The sequence below is a fragment of the Ailuropoda melanoleuca genome, chromosome 10 (assembly GCF_002007445.2).
Source record: "Ailuropoda melanoleuca isolate Jingjing chromosome 10, ASM200744v2, whole genome shotgun sequence".
Lineage (NCBI taxonomy): Eukaryota > Metazoa > Chordata > Mammalia > Carnivora > Ursidae > Ailuropoda > Ailuropoda melanoleuca.
In genome coordinates, this window is record NC_048227.1 from 17,636,325 (window position 1) to 17,658,919 (window position 22,595).

The following is a 22,595-nucleotide window of genomic DNA, read 5'->3' on the forward strand; positions in this document are numbered from 1 at the left end:
AAAAAAAAACCATATGGTCATTTCAATTGATGCATAAAAAGCATTTGACAAAGTACAATATCCATTCATGATAAAAACCATCAACAAAGTAGGTTCAGTGGAAACATACCTCAACATAATAAAAGCCATATATGAAAAACCCATGGCTAACATCATACTCAGATGAAAAACTCAGAGCTTTCCCCGTGAGGTCAGGATCAAGACAAGGAAACTACAGAGAAAGGATGTCCACTCTCAGCACTTTTATTCAACATAGTTCTGGAAGTCCTAGCCACAGCAATGAGACAAGAAAAAGAAATGAAATGCATCTAAATAGGCAAAGAAGTCAAACTTNAAAAGGCATCTAAATAGGCAAAGAAGTCAAACTTACACTATTTGCAGACAACGTGATACTATATATAGAAATCTCTAAAGACTGCACTAAGCAACTACAAGAACTGATAAATGAATTCAGTAAAATCGCAGGATACAAAATCAACGTACAGAAATCCGTTGCANGAAATGCATCTAAATAGGCAAAGAAGAAGTCAAACTTACACTATTTGCAGACAACGTGATACTATATATAGAAATCTCTAAAGACTGCACTAAACAACTACAAGAACTGATAAATGAATTCAGTAAAATCGCAGGATACAAAATCAACGTACAGAAATCCGTTGCATTTCTATACACTAATAACGAGGTAGCAGAAGTAGAAATTAACAGTCCCATTTACAATTGCACCAAAAAGGGGCGCCTGGGTGGCTCAGTCAATTAAAATGTCTGCCTTCGGCTCAGGTCATGATCCTAGGGTCCTGGGATTGAGCCCCACATCGGGCTCCCTGCTCAGTGGGGAGCCTGCTACTCCCTCTGCCTCTGCCTGCTGCTCCGCCTACTTGTGCTTGTTTCTCTTGCTCTCTCTTGCTCTCTCTGTCAAACGAATATATAAAATCTTTAAAAAAAAAAAAAACCAATCACACCAGAAAGAATAAAATACTGAGGAATAAACTTAAACAAGGAGGTGAAAGATCTGTACTCTGAAAACTACACAATATTGATGAAAGAAATTAAAGATAACACAAACAAATGGAAAGGTATTCCATGCTCATGGATTGGAAGAACAAACATTGTTAAAATGTCTATTCTACCCCAAAAGCAATCTACAGATTTAACGTAATCCCTACCAAAATGCCAACAGCATTTTTCACAGAAATAGAACAAATAATCGTAAAATTTGTGTGGAACTACAAAAGATCCCATATAGCCAAAGCAATCTTGAAAAGGAAGAAGAAAACTGGAAGTACCCCATTCCCAGATTTCCAGGTATACTACAAAGCTGCAGTAATCAAAACAGTATGGTACTGGCACAAAAACAGACACGTGGATCAATGAAACAGAATAGAGGGCCCAGAAATAAACCCACAGTTATATGGTCAATTAATCTTCAACAAAGGAGGAAAGAATATGCAATGGGCAAAAGACAGTCTCCAACAAATGCATGGGAAAACTGGACAGCAACACGCAGAAGAATGAAACTGGACCGTTTTCTTACACCACCCACAAAAATAAACTCAAAAAGGATAAAGAACCTAAATGTGAGACCTGAAACCATAAAAATCCTAAAAGAGAGCACAGGCAGTATACCTCTGACATTGGCCATAGCAACATTTTTCTAGATACGCCTCCTGAGGCAAGGGAAACAAAAGCGAAAATAACCTACTGGGACCACATTAAGATAAAAAGCTTCTGGGGTGCTCTAGGTGTCTCAGTTAGTTAAGCATTGGACTCTTGATTTCAGCTCAGGTCATGGTCTGAGTCCTGGGATCAACCCCTGCCTCCAGCTCCCCACCGAGTGGTGAGTCTGCTTGTCTTCCTCTCCCTCTGCCCGTCCCCCACTCTTTCACTCTCAATTAAATAAATAAATCTTTTTTCAAAAAAATGAAAAGCTTCTGCACAGCAAAGAAAACAATCAGCAAAACGAAAAGACAATGTACTGAATGGGAGAAGATATTTGCAAGGGTCAGTATCCAAAATGTAAACCACTTACACAACACCATAAAAACCAAATGATCCAATTAAAAAATGGGCAGAAGACGCGGACAGACATTTCTCCAAAGAAGACTTCCAGATGGCCAAGAGGCACATGAAAAGACGCTCAACATCACTCATCATCAGGGAAATGTAAATCAAAACCACAATGAGAGATCACTTCATGTCAGAATGGCTAATATAAAAAACACAAGAAACAACAGGTGTTGACAAGGATGTGGAGAAAAAGGAACCCTCGTGCACTAGGAACTGCAAACTGGTACAACCAGTACGGAGGTTCCTCAAAAAACTAAAAATAGAATTACCATTATGATCTACTAATTCCACTATTGGGTATTTACCCAAAGAATATGAAAACACTCATTCAAAAAGATACATGCACCCCCGTGTTTAGTACAGCATTATTTATAACAGCCAAATTATGGAGGCAGCCCAAGTGTATGATGATAGATGGCTAAAGATGTTGTGGCATACACACACACACACACACACACACACACACACACACACAACGGACTATTATTCAGTCATAAAAAGGAATGAAATCCTATCATTTGCAACAACGTAGATGGAGCCAGAGAATATTACACTAAGCAAAATAAGTCCGCGAAAGACAAATACCCTATGATTTCACTCATATGTGGAATTTAAGAAAAAAACAAAGAAAAGAAAGAAAGAAAGAAAGAAAGAAAGAAAGAAAGAAAGAAAGAAAGAGACAAACCAGAAGCTGACTCTCAACTATAGAGAAAAACAGCTGGTCACCAGGGGAGGGGGGGGTTGGGGGAAATAGGTGATGGGGATTAAGAGCACATTATCATGCTGAGCGCTGGGTCATGTACAGAATTGTTGAATCATCATATTGTACACCTGATACTGATATAACACTGCATTTAGCTATACTGGAATTAAAATAAAATACAGCAGGGGCGCCTGGGTGGCACGGCGGTTAAGCGTCTGCCTTCGGCTCAGGGCGTGATCCCGGCGTAATGGGATCGAGCCCCACATCAGGCTCTTCTGCTATGAGCCTGCTTCTTCCTCTCCCACTCCCCCTGCTTGTGTTCCCTCTCTCGCTGGCTATCTCAATCTCTGTCGAATAAATAAATAAAATCTTAAAATAAAATAAAATAAAATAAAATAAAATAAAATAAAATACAGCAGCAATAATGATGACCCCAGCACAACACAAGGCCAGCCAGCGGGATGCATCTGTGAGCTGAGGCTGGACCTTGAAGTTGGGGGTCCAGGACCTCCCCGTTGGCCACACCCACTTCTATTCATCATTGTAGTTCTACTCTAATCTTGAAATCCAGCTTAATTTTTTCAAGTCATATCTAATAAATCCTCTCCTATATGCCCCTATTTTCTCTGAACTGTTTTTTTTCCAGTTTGAAACATACTTTGTGACTAAAGTGAGAAAAACCAAATATGAAGGATTCATTTTCATTTTCTTAACAATGCTTTAATAACACAAAATTACTTCCCTATTTACCTAAAATTCACCTCTTTAAACAGTCAAAAATCGAAATAAAATAATTTTCTATGAAAATATTTCTAGGGGTGCCTGGGTGGCTCAGTTGGTTAAGCGTCTGCCTTTGGCTCAGGTCATGATTCCAGGGTCCTGGGATTGAGTCCCGCATTGGGCTCCTTGCTCAGCGGGGAGTCTGCTTCTCCATGCTTCTGCCCCTCCCCACCACTTGTGCTCTCTCTCTTTCTCATGTGTGTACACTCTTTCTCTCTGTCAAATAAATAAATAAAATCTTTAAAAAGAGAAAGAAGGAAAGGAAAAGGAAAGGGAAGAAAAGAAAGAAAAAATAAAAGGAAGGAAGGAGAAAGAAAGAAAAAGAAAAAATATTTCTAAAGTACATTAGGACTTTCTTGTCTCCTTAAAACATAATTTAGTCTTTCCTTGATATTAACGGTCAATGTTCTGGATAGAAATTGATCTGTGGGGGCGCCTGGGTGGCACAGCGGTTAGGCGTCTGCCTTCGGCTCAGGGCGTGATCCCGGCGTTATGGGATCGAGCCCCACATCAGGCTCCTCCGCTATGAGCCTGCTTCTTCCTCTCCCACTCCCCCTGCTTGTGTTCCCTCTCTCGCTGGCTGTCTCTATCTCTGTCGAATAAATAAATAAAATCTTAAAAAAAAAAAAATTAAAAAAAAAAAAAAAGAAATTGATCTGTAGGGGCGCCTGGGTGGCACAGCAGTTAAGCGTCTGCCTTCGGCTCAGGGCGTGATCCCGGCGTTATGGGATCGAGCCCCACATCAGGCTCGTCTGCTATAGCCTGCTTCTTCCTCTCCCACTCCCCCTGCTTGTGTTCCCTCTCTCGCTGGCTGTCTCTATCTCTGTCGAATAAATAAATAAAATCTTTAAAAAAAAAAAAGTTGATCTGTAATAGAGGAGATGCCATCAGGAGCTATTATGGTTTTGTGTCTTTCATTTATTATTTTAAGTAATATCCTCTGTCACCAGAGTTTCTGGAAGTACAGGATATGGTTTTGAAGACAAGGGTGGCACTCCCTCCCATTCCTTTCTGGCTTCTGTGAACCTCCTGGATTTTTGTTGTTGTTTTATTTTGTTTTTTACTTTACAGTTATCTTAAGTTTGTATGATGAAGAAGAGATTCTAACTTTGAATTTTAAGATTCCTTTCTTTTATAATCCCCAGATCTAACCCACAAAGTCCAAGTTATCTCCATAACTTTCCTTCCATATGCGGTAAACTGAAATCTTCGGTGATTCAGAAGCACTGGGAGTTCTTACGTTAAAAACTATGCTATCTCCTATATACAAATTCTGTAAGCTTAAACATGAGATCTAAAATATGTATTTCAAACAAAAATCCTAAGTGATTCTTGTGCATATCAAATTTTGAGCTCCACAGCTCTGCCTTTTCTAAAAAATGTGGTTCTCAAACATTGCTGCAAAATATAGTCACATATTTTGGTGCTTAAAAAAACAACAACAAAAAAAAACATGCCCAAACCCAGGATCAGAATCTGAGCTTCTAGAAGGTAGGACCTGTGCATTTGTGTTTATTTTATTTAGGTAGCTTTTACTTTGCAGTGTTCTGTTCATTGCAGACTTCGTATGCTGTTTGTAGGAAACAACAGAGAGAGATCTCAGGTACCTTTCACCCAGTTTCCCCCATGGTAACATCTTGCATAATTAAAGTACAATAGCACAATCGGGAAACTGACATCAATACAATCCTGCTAAGTAAGCTTTTTCAACTGGCTCTCCTTTTAAACTTTCTCTATCTTTCTTTGCTGATGCTTATCTCTGTTGAAGCAGAGTATCTCCTCCTTCACGTGCTAGCTTTTTAAAAAAGAAACTTATATTACTCTGAGAAACAAACTGCGGGCTTCAGGGGGGGTGGGGGAATGGGATAGGCTGGTGATGGGTAGTAAGGAGGGCACGTATTGCATGGTGCACTGGGTGTTGTACGCAACTAATGAATCATCGAACTTTACATCAAAAACCAGGGATGTACTGTATGGTGACTAACATAATATAATAAAAAAAATTAAAAAAAAAAGGTAAAACCCACAGAAAACATATTGGAATAATATAATGGAAGGGTATAATGAATACTCCAAAACCCTTCACCTATATTCACCAGTCCTTCACCAATTCTCGGAAGACCTGAGAACGAGGACCTTTTCTTACATAAACACAATATAATCATCAAATTCAGGAACTTTAACATTGATACAATATTGTTACCGAATATAGTGAATTTTCAAATTTGTTAATTTCCCCAAACCATCCGTACACTTAGGGCAATTACCACTCCGACACCTCCCTGCTCCCGGCAAGGATCTCATGTGGCCTAACCGTGGTATCTTGTTAGCCTCTTTTACCTGGAAAACCCTTTTCACGCCACTGATAGTTTTGAAGCCCCCAGGCCAGCTGTTTTGCAGACAGTCCCTCAATTTGGCTTTGTCTGGTTGTTTCCTCATTGGATTTCATTTTTGAAAAACATTTTTTCATCCATGTTCGCAGCTATGGGTTCACTGAGAGGTCTTCCGGATCCTAAGCATCACTGATAGACGGCCACCTCTCAGCACGCTGCTTCCAGGCAGCACATCAATCATATTCACAGAGGACTGTGCCCCTACAGAGAATTAGGTACTCTGGGGAGCGGGGAGCAAAAGCAGCTCGGCGTAATTCCCAGCCTATGATCGTTAACTGCAAGGAGTAAGGAAGGAATCATGAGGTCTGGGTTTCCAGTCTGGGTTCTTCTGAGGCCTGGGTGAGCCACATCCTTCCTCTACTCCTCAGTTTCCCCAAACTACAAAATGAGAATGAAAATACCTAGCACTTGGGCGCCTGGGTGGCTCAGTCGGTTTAGCATCTGCCTTTGGTTCAGGTCATGATCCCAGGGTCCTGGGATCGAGTCCCACATTGGGCTCCCTGCTCAGCAGGGAGTCTGCTTCTCCCCCCTCTCTCCCCCTTCCCCCTGCTCATGTTCTCTCACGCGCTCTCTCTTTCTCAAATAAACAAACAAATGTTTAAAAACAAAAAAAAAAAGAAAATACCTAGCATTTAACTCACAAGGTTAATGCAGGAATGGATGTAACATACTCAATACAGTGACTAGTACTTAGTAAGTGTTCATTTAATATGAGCTACCACTACCTTAAAAAAAAATAGCATCAAGTCAAATCTCACATGTATTGTTTTAAATCTAGTGGGTGGGTCCAAGGTTTTTGTGAAAGTCAAATCCTGCTGTGACCTGAGCCGTCTTCCCAGGTGTAGAGGAAGACGCTCTCGTGGGGCCCACCCTTCAGCCCAGCTGCTTGGCTCTGGCAGAGACCCTGGCCCTTTGTGGGGTTATGAGGCTGAAATCCATCTTACCATCACATCCTGAAGAGTTAAGAGAATCCTTTCTTTGTCTGTATTGCTTGCAGGTTCAGGGCATCCATGGGCATCCAGAAGGGAGAAATGAAAATCACAGGGCGTGGTGTCAGCAGAAGACTTGGTACCCTAGGGACAAGCAGAGAGAATGGGCGTGGGAAAAGCAACTCACGTCCCTGAAGCCATGCTGGGTCCCTCGTCCTCTCTGTTGGTCTCCATGCCTCCCATCTCCCTCCTTACTGCCTCCTCATTCTCTGCTCCCGCTCCCAAAGCTGATCTGGTCAAACTCGTCCCTGCCTCACCCACACCACTGCAGGCACAAAGAAAGTAAGTAGACTGGGATTCAAACTCGGGCCACCAACCACCTAAACACTGGCTCAGTGAGGCCCGAGTGAGGACCGGTGTGCAGGTATGGCCAACACAACTTTTAATTAAAAAAGGTGGGGTTATCAAATACGGTGGATGGTATATAATCCCATCTATGGGAAAATAACAATAAAAAAATAAAGGAGGGGCACCTGGGCGGCTCCGTCGGTTAAATGTCTGACCCTTGGTTTCGGCTCAGGTCATGATCTCAGGGTTGTGGGATCGAGCCCTGCGTCGGACTCCACGCTCAGTGCTGAGTCTGCTTGAGATTCTCTCTCCCCCATTCCCTCTGTCCCTCCCCCCCTCAGATAAATACAATCTTTAAAAAAATCAAGGAAAAAACAGTACTCACCAGGAAGTTATTTATATGGTCATCTAAAACACAAGTACCCAAGCAATGGGACAGCCCTAAAAATGATCCTTCCTTTTTTAAGCCTCACCATTGAAATTACAGAAGGGGGACTGAACGGGGACTGAAGGGATTTGCTGGAGGGCCCTGCTGGAGACCGGTGGGCTGGGCTGCTCCACGGAGGGCGGGGTGGCCAGCGATGGCACAAGAGGCTCTCCGCCATACCCACAGGTGGGTGAGCCGTCCTGGCCTCGGCAGAGTCCGCACGAGGTGGAGCTGCTGGGGGCACACAGCTTGTGACAGGGGTTTAGTTGTTTCTATGTGTCAGCCAGTCCAACGACTTGAAAACACTTAGCTGTCATTGTGGGCAAATAACCAGTTCACCCTACTCCAGGGTCCACACGATGGAGGGAAAATTCAGAGCCGATAACTACACTCGGGCACTACCACTCACTGGGAATGGGCCAGGGCTGGAACATTCCAGTTCCACCACCTCCTCTTGGATATAATCCCCACACACATATAATGAGTATAAGAAATCTTTATTCTGGGCGGATATTCCCATCTATGATCTCTGGGGCAGTGGGATTATGAAAAGACTTTTATTTTCTTTGTTGTCATTTGAATTCTTTATATAGACTATGCGTTATCGGGGAAAAAAGACATCTTACTAATAGAAAAGAGTGTGCACTTTGTTTCATTCCTGATACATAAATGGAGCCTTATTATCCACTGTAACACAAAGCCCAACATGACTGAGACCTGGTTCTTTGGCCGAACTCTCTGGAAAGAGGCGTCCTCTTTTCATTGGAGTTCCTAAGCTGCTCGAAACCCTATGGTGGCCTCCCCTCTGACTCAAAGCAGAAACCCTCGTCTACTACAGCCTCAAAGGTCTGGGCCATCTGAGCCTTGGCCTCACCTCTTTTCCTCGCCTGCTTGCTCACCCAGCTCCCAGACGCACTGGCGTCCCCACTGTGCCCCTGCCTCAGGGCCTCCGCACCTGCTGCTTCTGTGCCTGGCATGCTCTTCTCCACCTGGCTCACTCCCTGGCTTTCTGGAGAACTGCTCACAGAGCGCCTCACCAATGAGAAGCCCTGCCCGTCTTTCTCCAGCCCTTTGCCATTTCTCTGATAAGCCCTATCGCCTGCTGGCATATGATACGTTGTTTATTATCTGTTTTATCTTCAGTGTATAGAACGGTGCCTGGGATCTGGAGCGGAGACCGTGGCCCATGCAGTGCACACACCTGTCTCCGGGGGCAGCCACTCCTCAGCTCCAGCCACGGCTGCCGCGTAAGGATGGGGCTCCGAAATGTTCGGATTTTTCAAGACATGCCCCAAATTCACATTGTTACATGGAATCTCCTGATTCTTAAATGTCAGCTAGTAATTCTTTCAAAAGCCCTGTGCACGTCAATGGGCTGGAGGCCAACGGAGCATGTCTGCGGCATGCTGGTCTGTGAACTCAGAGCCGCCAAGAAATTGAAGATCGCTAAGGGTATGATTGAAGGCGGACAGGCTGGTGTGTTTCAACAGTGAAGGTCAGATGAAAAGTACACATGCAGGCACGCATTTCCTTTTGCTCCATTTCAGAGCTGCACTTGCAAACAGTGTGAGGGGGCTGAGTATATTTAGCCACACGCCTCTCTCTCGTTCAGATTGTATTTCTTACGGCTTCTGCCTTGGCCGAAAACTGGCGTCACCATTTTACTCTTTCACTTAGCAGGAAAATAACTCCAAGGGGAAATTGACTGTGAAGCCTTACGGAGTGCCCCCTCAAGATGAGGAGGAAAAGGGAAGAAAGAAACACAATCAGGCACTCACGGTGGAGAAAATGAAGTGCTGGCAGAGCAGGGCAATGCGGATTCCGAGCACGCGCGCAGGATGCTAATGGAAGCTTTAATAGCTCGTGAGCGGCAGGCTGTCTGGTGCTGCGGGGAGCCTGGGAGCTTGCAAAGGAAGCACTATATGTTCATTTAACGGGCGGGTACCAAATGGCCAAAGGAGAAGAGGGAACTACCCCACTGCCGGCTGAAGGGCGTGCACGGTCTCTGATGGGGGGCGTGGCTGGGACTGTAACAGACGGAACTTGGCTCCAGACCAGCCTCCCAAATGGAGAGAGACTGACGGCTGTTTACACAGACATGTGTTCAGATCTTGAGCAGGGACCGTTCTGTTGATTCAGAAGCGTGTGTGTGTGTGTATGTGTGTGTTGTGTGGGAGGTGGGTGTTAAAGGCAGTAAAGTCCACACCACAATTTTGCCTACTGTAAAATTCCATTTCTAGGGACTGGATAGGAAACAAGGTCATTGGGTTATTTTATTTAAAAAAAAAAAAAGGGCTTTCTTTCTTTCTTTTTTTTTCCAGGAAGACAGAATTTCCAATTTGCTTTCAGACTTTTGTGGCCAGGATGCGAAACAAAGTGACCCTTTGCTCCTTACCTGTCCTTCCTTTATGCACCAAGAAGTACATACAAACAGGCAACACCACAGAGGAATGTTGCCTGGACACTATTTCCACGGCTTTTATGAGTCACGTGCATTTCTTAAAGGTGGGTTTTTGGTACAGAAGCAGCACACAGGAGCAAGATTTTGTTCTCTGAGGGAGCCTGCTGAGTCTGCAGCCCGGGCCCACGGCGTAACATGCACCGGGCGAAATGGGGCAGGGGTTGGCTTAAGGGCCTTTGTCCTGCTGCCTCCCGATAATTTTGCTTCTACATAACCATGGAGACGATCTACACACTCATTCTACATATCAAAGCAATGCCCTTGGGATAAAATCCAACCACCCACGCTCACCCCTCACCAGGCTCATTGTGCACTTCCTGGTCCACTCCACTGCCCCTCCAGCTTCACATCCCACACTGCGCCCGGGGCTCACATTGGGCCTGCACTCTGCTCCTTCAACAAGTCCAGCCTCCCGGCATCTATATGTGCTGTTCCCTCTGCCTGCAACGCTTTTCCCATCAGGTTCCAGCTGAGTATCAGCTCTGCCCGCCTCCCCTCCCCTCACCCAGCTTTTAGGACCCTCGCAAATGTCACTTCCTCTAGGAAGCCTCCCTGGATTCCCTCTCTCCTGGGCCCAGCAGGCCTTGCCCCAGCCCTCAGCTCCCTCTTGCGGTAAAGGATCGTATGCCGTTGCCTCTCTGGGGTCAGACACCAGCCCTAACAACACCTGGACTCCGGGGACCTAGTAGAGATTCTAGCCCGTGGTCTGGGTGCTCACTACAGTGTGGGAGATGACTGTCAGAGTGAAAGAACTCAGGGGCATAAGGAAGGAAGGTCGCAACGCGCCCCGAGAGCCGCTGTAGCACAAGCCGAAGCCAGTCCTACCTGCGGACGGTCCCCGGAAGCACCCTGTGCCTTGCTGGTCTCATCGCCACATGCCTCAAAATCTTCCGAATAGTCCAGAGGAGGCTCGATGTGGAGCCGCGGGCCAGCTTCCGTTCTGATCTGCACCGATTTCTAGACAGAAGGAGACTGTTTCAGACGTGATGGAACGAGCATCTTGATTCCTCTGAGGGGTGAGCGCCTTAGTGGGCTGACCGCAGGGTGGCATGTCCGCCTCCCCCAAAAGTCGGGTCCCTCTGCCTCTGCTCAAAAGTCTTTACTGCTTCCTACTGCACAAAGCACGTTCGGTAGAATTTTTTTAAAGCAACTTTTTGGGTTGAAATACCTTATCGGTAGAATTTCAGTGGTTGACAAACTTCCCCAAATTGGCTGTGTGATCCAACAAGTTTAGGAGGCCTTGGGTTTCTTTTCTCCCTCAGGACTTCTCAGGACTGGGGCCATAAGCGAGGCACCCCATTTAAGAGGGGGCTCCGTCGTGGGTGTTCTGTACGTGCACGAGTCCAAGAGAGAGGGCCTCCTTAAACTTTCTGCTCTGGGCCTCGCTCTAGGGAGGCCCGGCTCCTGAGAGAAGGAAGAGGTCGGCCAAGCCATGTGTACTGAATGTCTTACTCCTCTGAGGGACAGGGATTTAGACCCTGCCTTTCCCCTCATGTCCTGGGTTAGAACCCTCCACCCCTCTAAGACTTCGCGTCCCCACAAGCTTGATGAACTTAGCTGTTATCTCAATGATGAAGGACACTATGCCGAGCCTTAGTGTCCTGCAGGCCTCTCCCTTGTTAGGACTGAACACCTTTCTCGTCCACAGTCACACCGCACCCCCCAACCCCACCAGCGCTGTCACACTAGTGTCACTCCTAGTGCGAAGAATAAATGTGCCCAGCCTCGGCTACAGTGGCCTTGGGGGAGAAGAGAGGGAAATTAAGGAATTTCCTGAGACTATCGAATACTCAAAAAAGTAGGCAGAGACGTGGCTATAGATCATTCAAGAAAAAGATCTTGGCAAGAAAGAGTAAAGAAAAAGAGAGGCTGGAAAAGGCAAGTAGGGAGCCCCCTGCCAGAGAACAGGCAGGAAGCAGAGGGGCAGAAGGAAGGTGCCTGGGACACTTATCCTTGCCTAGGGCCATCCGTCACTTGATGATGCCCCCCATGCTCTGACTCCCAAGTGTGGCCTCGCTGCCTCCCACGCTGTGTCGGCTTGCTCCCAGAGCACTGCTCATGGCGGAAGCAGTGGGTATGGAGGGGAAGCAGTACACGGAATACCGAAAACCTGGGGCTTCCTGGCCAGGAGACTCCTTAGAGCTTCCTTGCCTTGGGCCAGGATGAAGCTGTAAGGGCTCTGAAGTTCATTTCCAAGACGGATTTCCTACCATAACTCTGGGAAGGGCAGGCTCCCCCCTCCTCCTCAGGAACCATTTAATAGCGCCCAAATGCTGAAATGAGAAAAACATAGAAAGAGGGAGAGACAGACTGAGAGAGAAAGAGACAGACAGACAGAGAGAAGGAAGGAGGGCAGGAAAGGGGGGGAGGCAGAGTGGAGGGGGAAGGGCACGGAGGGAGGGGCATCAGGTATGGGCCACAGCCTGGCCCCTCCATATTTCTCTGTTCCTTTATCTAGAAAGGGAAGGCTTGGACTAGGACCTCACTACTCCACGTACAGCCGGTCCGTGCACCAGCAGCCTCGGCTTCTCCTGGGGAATTTGCGAGAAATTCTGAATTTCAAGCCCCGTCTTAGAGCTAGGAATCAGCATCTGCATTTTCACAGGAGCCCAGGTGACTTACACACATAGTGTGAGTAGCGTGAGCATAAGTCTTGTGGTGGGGGCTGCTGTTTCCACCTGTCCCACATGCACTCCCCTGTCTTTGAGCAAAAGCACACTGATTTTCTTTTGGGAAATCCTCTTCCTCCCCACCCCCAATCCAAGTTTTCATGTGGAACTGAGTCCATGGGTGGCTGGAGCCTAGGATGGACCCAGCCGATCTGAGCACTAGATACTGCTGACTCGGAGTGACTAGGTGATTGGTTCAGGGGAGCCAAAGAGGTGCCACAGCACGGTGACAGAATGTAGGGTGGAGCTGATGGTGGCCAGCTTGGTACCACACAGAGCAGCATGGGGAAAAGCAGAGCTGAGAGACAGAGAACAGCCCTCCTACGCTGTCCGAGCACCTGGATCCAGCCATACCTGAACTGAGCCTTCCCACAGGCAAGTGAAACACCTGGCATTAATGCAGCTCTGCTGGTCTGATCTGAATGATAAACATGAGAAAGACCTCCAGGGTTCAAGGAGAAGAGCCCAGGTATGGCTCTCTCCACTGCCGCTTTCCCATCCTCCCCCTTCCCCAGAAGTGCCCCTCTCCCTTCCTAGGAGCTTGGCACAACTGCTCGCCTTGCCCAAAGGTCAGAGATGGGTTTGCAGTAGGCATTAGGGCACTTTATCAGCAAGTTCTTACTGAATCCTGCCTGCATACAAGGTTCTGGAAGCATGTCAAGATAGCAAAAAAATGTAACTACCGATGGCCTGGCCTTAGGGAGTTCACACAGCACACACAACAAAAGAACGTGTTTAGGAAGCGACATATGACAAAATTAACGTGGTCCAGGAAGCGTTTTAAGTGCTGAGTGGGTGCTGGAGAGGGGAATAAATAGTCTTCCATCTGGCCTGCTCTCCCACCCCAGCCCCAGGGAGGTGCCACTGCCACCACTGGAGGAGATGGGGAGCCGCTGCACCCACATGAAGACGCCCACCTCCCAATAGGAGCACGAGGCTGGCAGGTTCCAACCCAGCCAGCCCCCAGGAGGGGCCCGCTCCCTGCCTCCCACCTTCCCATGCTTGCAAGGACGATGCCCGAGCTCCTGGCGGGCTCCCCGCTTGGCACGCTGCTTTGCCCAGAGTGGGTGCTTGTAAGTGGCTGCTCTCTCCTACCCACTTGCAGCGCCCAGACCTGGGCAGACCCCTGCAGGATCACCCACATACCAGGACAGGATTTAAAAGTCCTGATCCCCGAACACCCTTGTTCCAGTTTGCCAGCCCAAGGCCAGCTTTTGTCCTCAGCCACACTCAGCCCAAGGCCATGCCCAGAGTTATCTGTGTGTATCTGCCGCCCCCTTAGCAAAGTGTTCTAAGAGATGTGCACTCAAGCTACTGTTGATTAGAAAGATCAAGGCTAGGGGTTGCCCTGTATGGTCGTTCAGGTTGTGCAGTATGTAAGTGGCTCCCTCTAGAGGTAGGAGAGCTCTGAAGACACTGACAGGCAGGTTTGGGGTGGGGAGTAAATCTACCTTATTTGAGATGTTCTTCCCGGATTTGTCTGATCTCTTACAAATAATAGCGCTCGACACTCTGACAGTTTGCGTCATGCAAGGTCGCTGTAAAAGCCGATGCTTTATGGGTTGTTTCATTTATTGTCCTCACGGCAGGGGTTTTCAAAACTCAGAAATGGGAAAGCAAAAGAAAGGGCTTCACATTTGTACTCGTGAGCATTCCTGGGGGTGCTTTAGCTGCCTTGCCCACAACAGGAAACCGGATACAGCAGTAGAGCGAGAGCAAAGGCTTTGCTTTAAATTGCAATGAACTTGCTTTCCGGGCCTTTAAGGAAAGCCCACCCCACAGTAAATTGCTGAAAGGCCAATCCCTTCACTACCAATTTAATGCTAAGAGTCGATGACGTTCATCAAATCTGACAGCATTTTGGTAAACGACGGCTCTGTTGATTAGGCCGCTGTCCACCCAAGTATTACAAGGCTGAGGAAGCCATAAATCTTAATCCACTGATAGCAGGAGAAAGATCTGAGGCTGAGAAGTGGTGGGGGATAAAGGACAGTACCAACAAGAGCCCATTTATCACCTCCAGCCCAGTCCACAGTGCAGGCGGCAGCTCAGAAGCCAACAGAGCGCCACCATCCACCTCCTTAGCTCTCCCACAATCGGGGAGTCCCAGGAAGGGTTTTCCAGGTGCAGCAGTCAGGCTCTGGGCCAGTGTCCGGGTGACTCTGTGACCCTCCGGCGCAGGGATCCTTGGGCCTGAGGCAGCCCCTTCCGCCAGGGGCATCTCTACCCGAAAGTACTTCCTAGTTGCTGGGCAAGACTCTAAGAAGGGAGCTTATTCTTCTGGAGAAGGTGAAGATATTGGTCCCGGGCACCGGGAAGGGGACATGTGACCTGAGGGAGTTTAGGGCAACACTCAGAAAAAGAGGGAAGCCAGCCAGCTAAAGAGTGCAGGGAGGCCATGGCGAGGGAGCAGTGCTGGCCAGAGGTGGGCTGGGACTTCGGGGCTCCCTGGGCACTGTGACCCCTGTGTCCCCTGCTGACCCGGCCATAGTCAGTGCCAAAACACCAAGTGCCTGTGTGGCCCCCAGCTGTCCTTCCTGCTAGGCACAGCCACATAGGAGCAACCCCAGGACTGGGACCGGGCTATGGAACCACTCCTGATAGAGTGGCTTTTGAGAACTGGCCACCACTGGCCACTGGGGATTCTGCACCTTGGCCACTGCCTACCTCTGGCTGCCTCCAAGGACAGTGGAGTCCACCCAAAAGGGTGAGGTCTAGATTGCCTTCCTTCCATCCTATGCCCCCCAAAACCGTCCCTGTGTACTTTCTACCAGGGAGAAACTTTGTACTTAGCTCAACTTCTTGGGGTCAAAGGAAACCCAATCAGTCCCTCTTCCCCCCGGCAACAGTACAAGTCGGTACATTGGGTCTCTCTACTGTCCTGGATGAGAGCTGGCAGCTTGACGCCCTGCTTGGGGAACAGCTCTGAGGCAGGCAGGTTTTTCGCTTCTGGTCACAGCCTAGCAAGGCAGAAGCAGGCATCTGGTCCAGGCTGACCAACTGGGAGATTCAGATGGTCTCTCTCCTGGACAGTTTCCACAAACGAATACTGAAAAGACCAGGGGGATAACACCATGGGATGGGTTGAGGAAGCTGAGACAATCAGGGGACTCTGAGGGCCAGGGACAGAGCTGCGAGGTGGAGACCAGGGGCAAAGAGACACAGGCTGCATTAGGCTTACGGGCGGGAGTCCTACTTCAAAGTCTCCTGCCTGGTCCTCCTACAGCCAGTTGGCCCTATGGTCATCCTTCGGCATGCAGCCCCTGGGGATCTTTCTGAAACGTGAGGCCAAACACGTAACTCTCCTATGGAAAACCCTCCAGAAGATTCCTCACATTTAAAATGAAATCCAAACTTCCTCCTGGGGGCTTCTGGGCACTGTGTGAGCCGCCCCCTCCCACCTGTGACCCCTAACCCCCGCACTCACCCCCTCCATCCCTATACACTGGCCACCCCAGGGACCCTTCAGCCTGACCCTGCTTCCTGCTGCCCCTGCTGTGCCCTCTGCTGGGAGACTCCCGCCAGACCTCCCTGGGGTTAGTTCTGCTCTTCCTCAGCTGTCAGGTCAACGTGGCCCCCGGGCAAGCCTTTGCTGCCCACCCTCTCTAGAGTGGCTCTCCCCCAGACCCTCCCCACCCACCCCCCAGCAAGCATGGGCTCCAGGCGAGCAGGGTCCGGCCTGCCTCACTCACGGTGCTGACCCCGGCACCTACAAGCGACATGCAGGTGCTCAATGGAGGGCACAGAGTAAGTGAAGGAACACCCCAGAGTGAAGAGCCCCAAAGTCTCCAGGCAGAGCCGCCCCCCCGCATCCGCCCCTCACCCGCAATGGTCGGGCCCATCTACTGACTGCTTCCTCTGTGCTGCACATGGCTTGACATGCCCCAAAGACACTGGCTCGTTCAGTCCTCCTTAACTACCCTACCGGGCAGTTGCCATCATTAGCCCCACTTGCAGATGAGAAAACAGGCCCAGACGTCGAGCCACTTCTCCTGGCCGCGCTACCAGGAAGTGGTGGAGCCAAGGCTTTGCTTGACAGCTGCTGGGTTCCTGAGTCGGTGCCCTCATTCATCTCTCTGGACCTGTCTGTCCCCTACCGCCTGGTGCTCCTCCCCAAAGCAGCAGATGGCCCTGCTGATGGACCCCCCTCTCCATGACAAACATGGAGCACACACTCCCTCCTGGCAGCTCTGGGAGGTTTCACTAATGACAGACACAAAGCTCAGAGAGGTCACACAGCCAGCTCCAGGGCACACAGCTAGGAAGTAGTCTGTCTGACTCCAAAGCCCATTCCCATCTCTCCAGGGCCATGGGTTCAAAGGCCCCAGTGAGCCAGGAGGGAAATGGAAAGGTGGGAAGCCACTGGGTGGGAGGGAAACAGCAGCCAGAAAACAATGACAGACAGCAGCTGCCACCCGGCCTCAGTGCTGGGGCTCTAAAGGGAGCGGTGTGGACTGCGGCAAAGAGGAGCGCATGTACCCTGCCTAACGGGGCGCCCGCTACTGCGCTCTGCTCATGGCTGCCTCGCAGGAAGGGGAAGCCCAGCATGAAGGCCAGCTCTTTCCATTTTTCCAGGGAAGTAGGAATCGAGCTTTTTAAAAATATAGAAAAACTTTTGAATTTAAATGTTAGCGAGTGACTAAGTCTTTTTTAAACCGTGTGAGTCCAAAAAACATTCTCCGGGGGACAAGTTCAGCCCACAGGCCTCAAGCTGCTCACTCGGAAGTCCAGCAGGCCGGTCCTCTGTACACTTGGACTGGTTGTCACGTCTTCCTTGCAGGCGGGGCAGTCCGCCTGCCTTCACGGCCGGGGCTCCCAGGGCAGGAACCGAGCCTTATGTGACTGCTTGTGTCTAACCCCAGAGCCTCACACAGTGCCTGGCCCAGGGTAATAAATGCTTGCTAAATTAAAGTTAAAGGATGATTTCCTTGGGGACATGGCTTTTAGTCCCCACCTTCTAGTCCGCTCCTGAATGTTCCCTGGTTTATCCATATTAAGGGGGGGTGGTCCCCAAAACATGGCATGTGGGTAGAGCAGACTCCATGCAGTAGTTGGGGGGGTGGGCTGAGCCCCCAGGACCCCTCCTACTTTCTTCCTAGGGTGCCTTTGTGGTCAGTAGAGGCCAGAAGGCCAGTCTGTGTTTCCCAGATGCCCTTTGTGCGGGTGTTCTGGAAATGAGCTAGGTACGGCCCATCAGATGGCCTCCTACAAGCAGGGAGAGCAGAAGTGAGGTGCAAAGAAGGGGACGCATGACGGCTGATGCTGTGCTGAGCACAGTGGCCAAAGCAATGGGTTTTCCAGCGTCCCAGCCCAGACGGACGGGCCAAGGGCAGTGCTGCTCTAGCAGGCACGGCATCATCTGAGGCCAACGGTTGCGGCGGTGGCCACCTGGCTCCTGGATGACAGCTGAGGTGACGCATCCCTGATGCCAATGCTCCGCCCTCCCCGCTGTGTCTTAGGTAGCAGCTTTCCCGGCAGGCTGTGCTGGAAGGCTGGGTGCCATTCTTGGAGGCCCCCTGCTCAGAACCTCTCCCCGCTTGCCGCCTGGAGATCTTACAAGCACCTGATTCCCTGCATTCCGTTCATCTCTGATTAAAACAGCCTGAGTGGTCTCTACTGTTAGGCACTGACTGACCCCTGACTGATACGGTGCAGAAGGACAATTACAGCCTTCACGGCATCAGGAAGCCAGGAAATTAGCCATGATTAGGCCCTGTGAAGTGTGGGACCACAGGGAGAGGCTGGGGAGGGATGCTAATTAATCTTAGGCCAAGTCTTTTAAATTGCACGGGCTCTGGGGCCAGCCATGAAGTCACAGTCTAAGATGCAAATATGGCTCCTGATAATAGAAGGCACTCAAAACAACCAGAAGGAGGGTCTGAAGTGGGAAGTGAAGAAAGGCCTCCTTAATGAGAAATTAACATTCATTGCTGGGGACAAAAGGAGGCCTCCAGGCTGTGTGCCCTGTAGGCCTACCTCATCTGCACGTGGCAGTCAGCTGGCCAGGAACACCCTTCAGTACATCACAGACCCACAAAGGCAGGGAAGACCAATGGGTTTGGGGGATCACAGGTCCAGGGTTCAAACCTCCCTAGTAGCTACGTGACTCTGAGCAAGTCACCTTATCTCTCTGAGCCTCCGTTTCATCAAGGACACAATGAGGACAGGGATAGACCTCCAGGGTTATGGCAAAGACGGACCAATAAAGCTTATGGAAGTATTTCCTACAGACCCACACATATGGCACAGTGCAAAAGGTCAGTCCCAATCTGGGTGACCGCAGGATTAAAAAGGATTACACACCACTGCTTAAGCCTCACCTCGGACCAAGTGAGTCCGAATCTGGGGGTGGGACTCCCCAGGTGATGTGAACACTCAGTGGAGGGCTGAGACCCATTGATCGCAGGCAAGGTGTGAGTAAACGCAAAGTAAGGCCTATATGGGCAAGAAGACTGCGCTTGGAGCAAAGATCCGGGCTTAAGTCTTGCTGCTGCTGTCACTTCTTAGCGGTCGGCCTTGGAAAGCTCACTTAGCTCTTCTAAGCATTCAACCCCTTGGGTTCCTTAACACAGAAGAACATAGGAACTTGCCCTACAGGTCTGCTGTGAGGACAAAGGGGAGGAGTCACGTGGGCATGTAGCCCACACCTCGTACCTGGTTGGCACTCAAAAATGCAAGCCACTGGCCTCAGCAGTACCCCGAAGTGGCATCTCAGGTCTGTGGGGGGCGGGGGCTTGGTCTTATTCACCCACTGCATCCCTGGCATCAAAGAATGTGCCTGGCACATAGTAGGTGTGCAGAAAAGACAGCTGTCCAAATGAGTCATCACCATGGGGCTGTGAGTCTATGCTGGGGGGGTGGCCACACCCCCCATCTGGAGAGGAGGATCATGCCACAGAGTGGGGGCTGGTGGGTCCCCAGGCTCCTCCACTCTCCAGGGGCTAGCACCCCGTGCAGAGAGGACACCAGTGTGGGGCCTGGCCAGACCCACTACTGCCCATGGGGGTTCCCAATGCTCGGATTCTGTTTCTGTTCCCACGAACCCTGCTCCTTATTCTAAAGCATAAGCGGGGGCTGTGTGTCTCGACACTGCCCAGTTTCCAAACCTGGTGCCATCCTCGGCGCTGGACTTTGCTGGGGGCTGTCCGTGAATCGCGTCTTAAAGCCTCCTCTGCTTCTCGCAACAGGGTTCTTCGTCCGTAATCTGCACCAGGGATGAGGGAAAGAGACTCAGTGAGGCACCGGTGCCAAATTCACACCCAAGAAAGATGCATGACTTCCACCTGAAATGCACACCCCTGTGCCCAAAGTCTCGGATGCAAAGAGAGTCACTGTAGCCACCTTTGTAGCAGGGCACTGGAAAACAGGCCAAATGCCTAGGAGAAAGGGAATGGGGAGTAAGTCACCACTGAATGGGGGCAGGTCTACATACAAAAGAAACAGTCTCCGAGATATGGAAGCAGGGTATACATGGTGTGTGCTACAGGCCAGCATTTGGGTAAAAGAGGAGAGAAGGGAGGGATATTTGATGAATGAGTTAAGATACTGCTGGTGGCCTAAGTACAGAGACTCCTGCTAACTGGATCTCCTTGAAACCTGGACCAGGAAAGGCCTGCTTCTCCCAACTAGCAGCAGGTTGCCCTGACTCCTCCTCCCCAAGAGCTAGGAGAATCATCCCATTTCCCTTGTTGCCCTGGCAGCTAGGATGCTTATGGTAAACTCTAAGCTGAATGGCAGTGGCTCTCCTAGGGGAAGGTTTTGGGACATCACTTTCTCCTTTTATCTCCTCATTGTTTTGACTTTTGCTATCTATTATGGCTTGGGATACTTCCCGTACCAGTAAGGCAATGACTCAGAAAGACACGAATCAAGATTATTGTGTGACAGGCATTTTACATTTTTTATGTCATTTAATCTTCCTGGAAAGCCTGCAAGGTAGGCTTAATTATTTCCATCTCATAGAAGAGGAAACTGAGGGTCAGAGAGGAGCCGATTGCCAGAGGTCTCAAAGCTAGAGAGTGGCAGAAACCCAGCTCTGTCTCGTTCCAAATGTTCTTTCTGTAACTTGGTAGCAGGCCGGGTCCTAAGACAAAGCGGTCAGCCTTCAAGAGCACTCTGGTGCCCTAGGGATGGGTGCCCTTGTCAGTCTCATTGGACAGATGAGGAAACAAAGGCCCGGAGGGACAAAGTAACCTGGCCAAATTGGGACTGGATCCCGTGGGCTCTGCCATTTCATTCACTTTCCTGCCAGGTTGTTTTTGGTGCTCGTACTGGGCCAGCCACTGGGTGAGGTGCTCCTCTTCCAATTTCAGACCCTCTGAGCTTTAGTATAGGACACATGGGGTCGGTTTAAAGACTGTGGAGTAGGGATTAACTACATTTAGCATGAACCATGGAGTCAAATATCACACCGGGCTGAGTACTGAAGTGAAGACAGATCCAGTGAAAATCGGGTATAATTTAAATTATTCTAGACACTTCCTTCAATTACTGGCACCATGAAATGGAAAAGCCAGGAATTTACTGCTCTGGCCACCTTTGCCCTAGGGTAATGGAGGCCAAGGCCAAGTTTTAAAAGGAATAAAAAGGGATTTCTCTCTCTTTCTCAAACTCCTGCTCTCTCTCTCTCTCCCTTTTTAGAGAGAAAGAAAGAAAGTGCGTGTGCATGCAAGCAGGGGGAGGGGCAGAGGGAGAAAGAGAATCTCAAGCAGGCACCATGTCCAGCACAGAGCCCGATGCAGGGCTCGATCTCACGACCCTGAGACCATGACCTGAGCTGAAATCCCGAGTTGGCTGCTTAACCCACAGAGCCACCCAGGTGCCCCCTGCTCTCTTTCTAGCAAAGTGGGAAGAGTTAACTTAAACAGGTTAACTACTTATTTGCTGATAAGTTTAGGGGCATGGGATGTGGCTCCACTGGACCCAGGTGACCCGTGCTCACCGTGTGTCCCCTCGGCGTGTGAGGCACTCCTGGTGAAGTCAGAGTGGACAGCTTTGCGGGGGGACGTCTTCAGCTCCGAATTGGCCCCGTTGACGTAGACAGAGAAGCCCTGCTCCAAGTGCTCCAGTCTCAGTTGCATGGGGTCCTTGGTTTTCAGATGCTTTAATATCCTGGCAGAGAAACGATCACTTGCTCCTTGTTATGAGCGCCTGGGCCACCGCCCACCCGCACGCGGGGAGAGAACTGCGCCTCTGACGGGCAAAGCGTCTCTAATTGGAGGCCGGATGGCGGGTGCCCAGCTGTTCATCGACAAACAGCCTGTAAGAGGCCCATTACACACACGGAGAAGCAGCAAGGGGGAGACTGTTTTGGGCCCCGCAGGGGTGTTTCTGCTTTCATTCTGAGGCTCAAATGCACGTTAGCGACGACGCAGGCGCATGTCGTCCTCGCCCTGCGGTGGCCGAGACAGAAAGCAGGCGAGTGTGAGCGCGGCCACCGCACACCCTGGGTTTCCTGGGATGACTCCAATTTCACGCATCTCTACCTTGTGTGGATAGAGGCACCTTCTCCAGGGTATAGCAAAACACGGGTCTAAGGGTCTTAGGTTCTAAGCCTTTGCAAGAGATTTCAGAGAACATCTACAAATCAGAAAACATCCTTCGTCAGACCAGGCAGACTGACTTTTTGCTTCAGTAAATAAATGTGTTCTCGAAAGCTTGCCCCTAATATCTCAAATGTCATCATTTTATATTCTGATGCAGTGAAAGCATTATCAAAGTAGGCTTTAGGTCAAGATTAATGATATGATTAACACCTTTTGGCTAAAAGGGTCTTGGTGTGAACACGGTTGGACCTTTAGTTCAAGTTTTCTCAAAAA

The 22,595-nt window shown here is 49.4% G+C and overlaps 1 protein-coding gene across 5 annotated transcripts in view; it reads right to left on the reverse strand.

The window, feature by feature from the left end:
* The window catches only part of KATNIP (katanin interacting protein), a 183,972-nt gene that overhangs the window by 106,008 nt on the left and 55,369 nt on the right, over positions 1-22,595 (reverse strand). For all 5 annotated transcript variants that reach the window (XM_034670220.1, XM_034670219.1, XM_034670216.1 and 2 more), the window contains 4 exons: positions 21,719-21,888; positions 19,884-19,981; positions 10,934-11,065; positions 6,888-7,016 (listed from right to left, as the gene is read on the reverse strand). In XM_034670220.1, the coding sequence (XP_034526111.1) occupies positions 6,888-7,016; positions 10,934-11,065; positions 19,884-19,981; positions 21,719-21,888 (529 nt within the window). The remainder of the gene's footprint in view (positions 1-6,887; positions 7,017-10,933; positions 11,066-19,883; positions 19,982-21,718; positions 21,889-22,595) is intronic.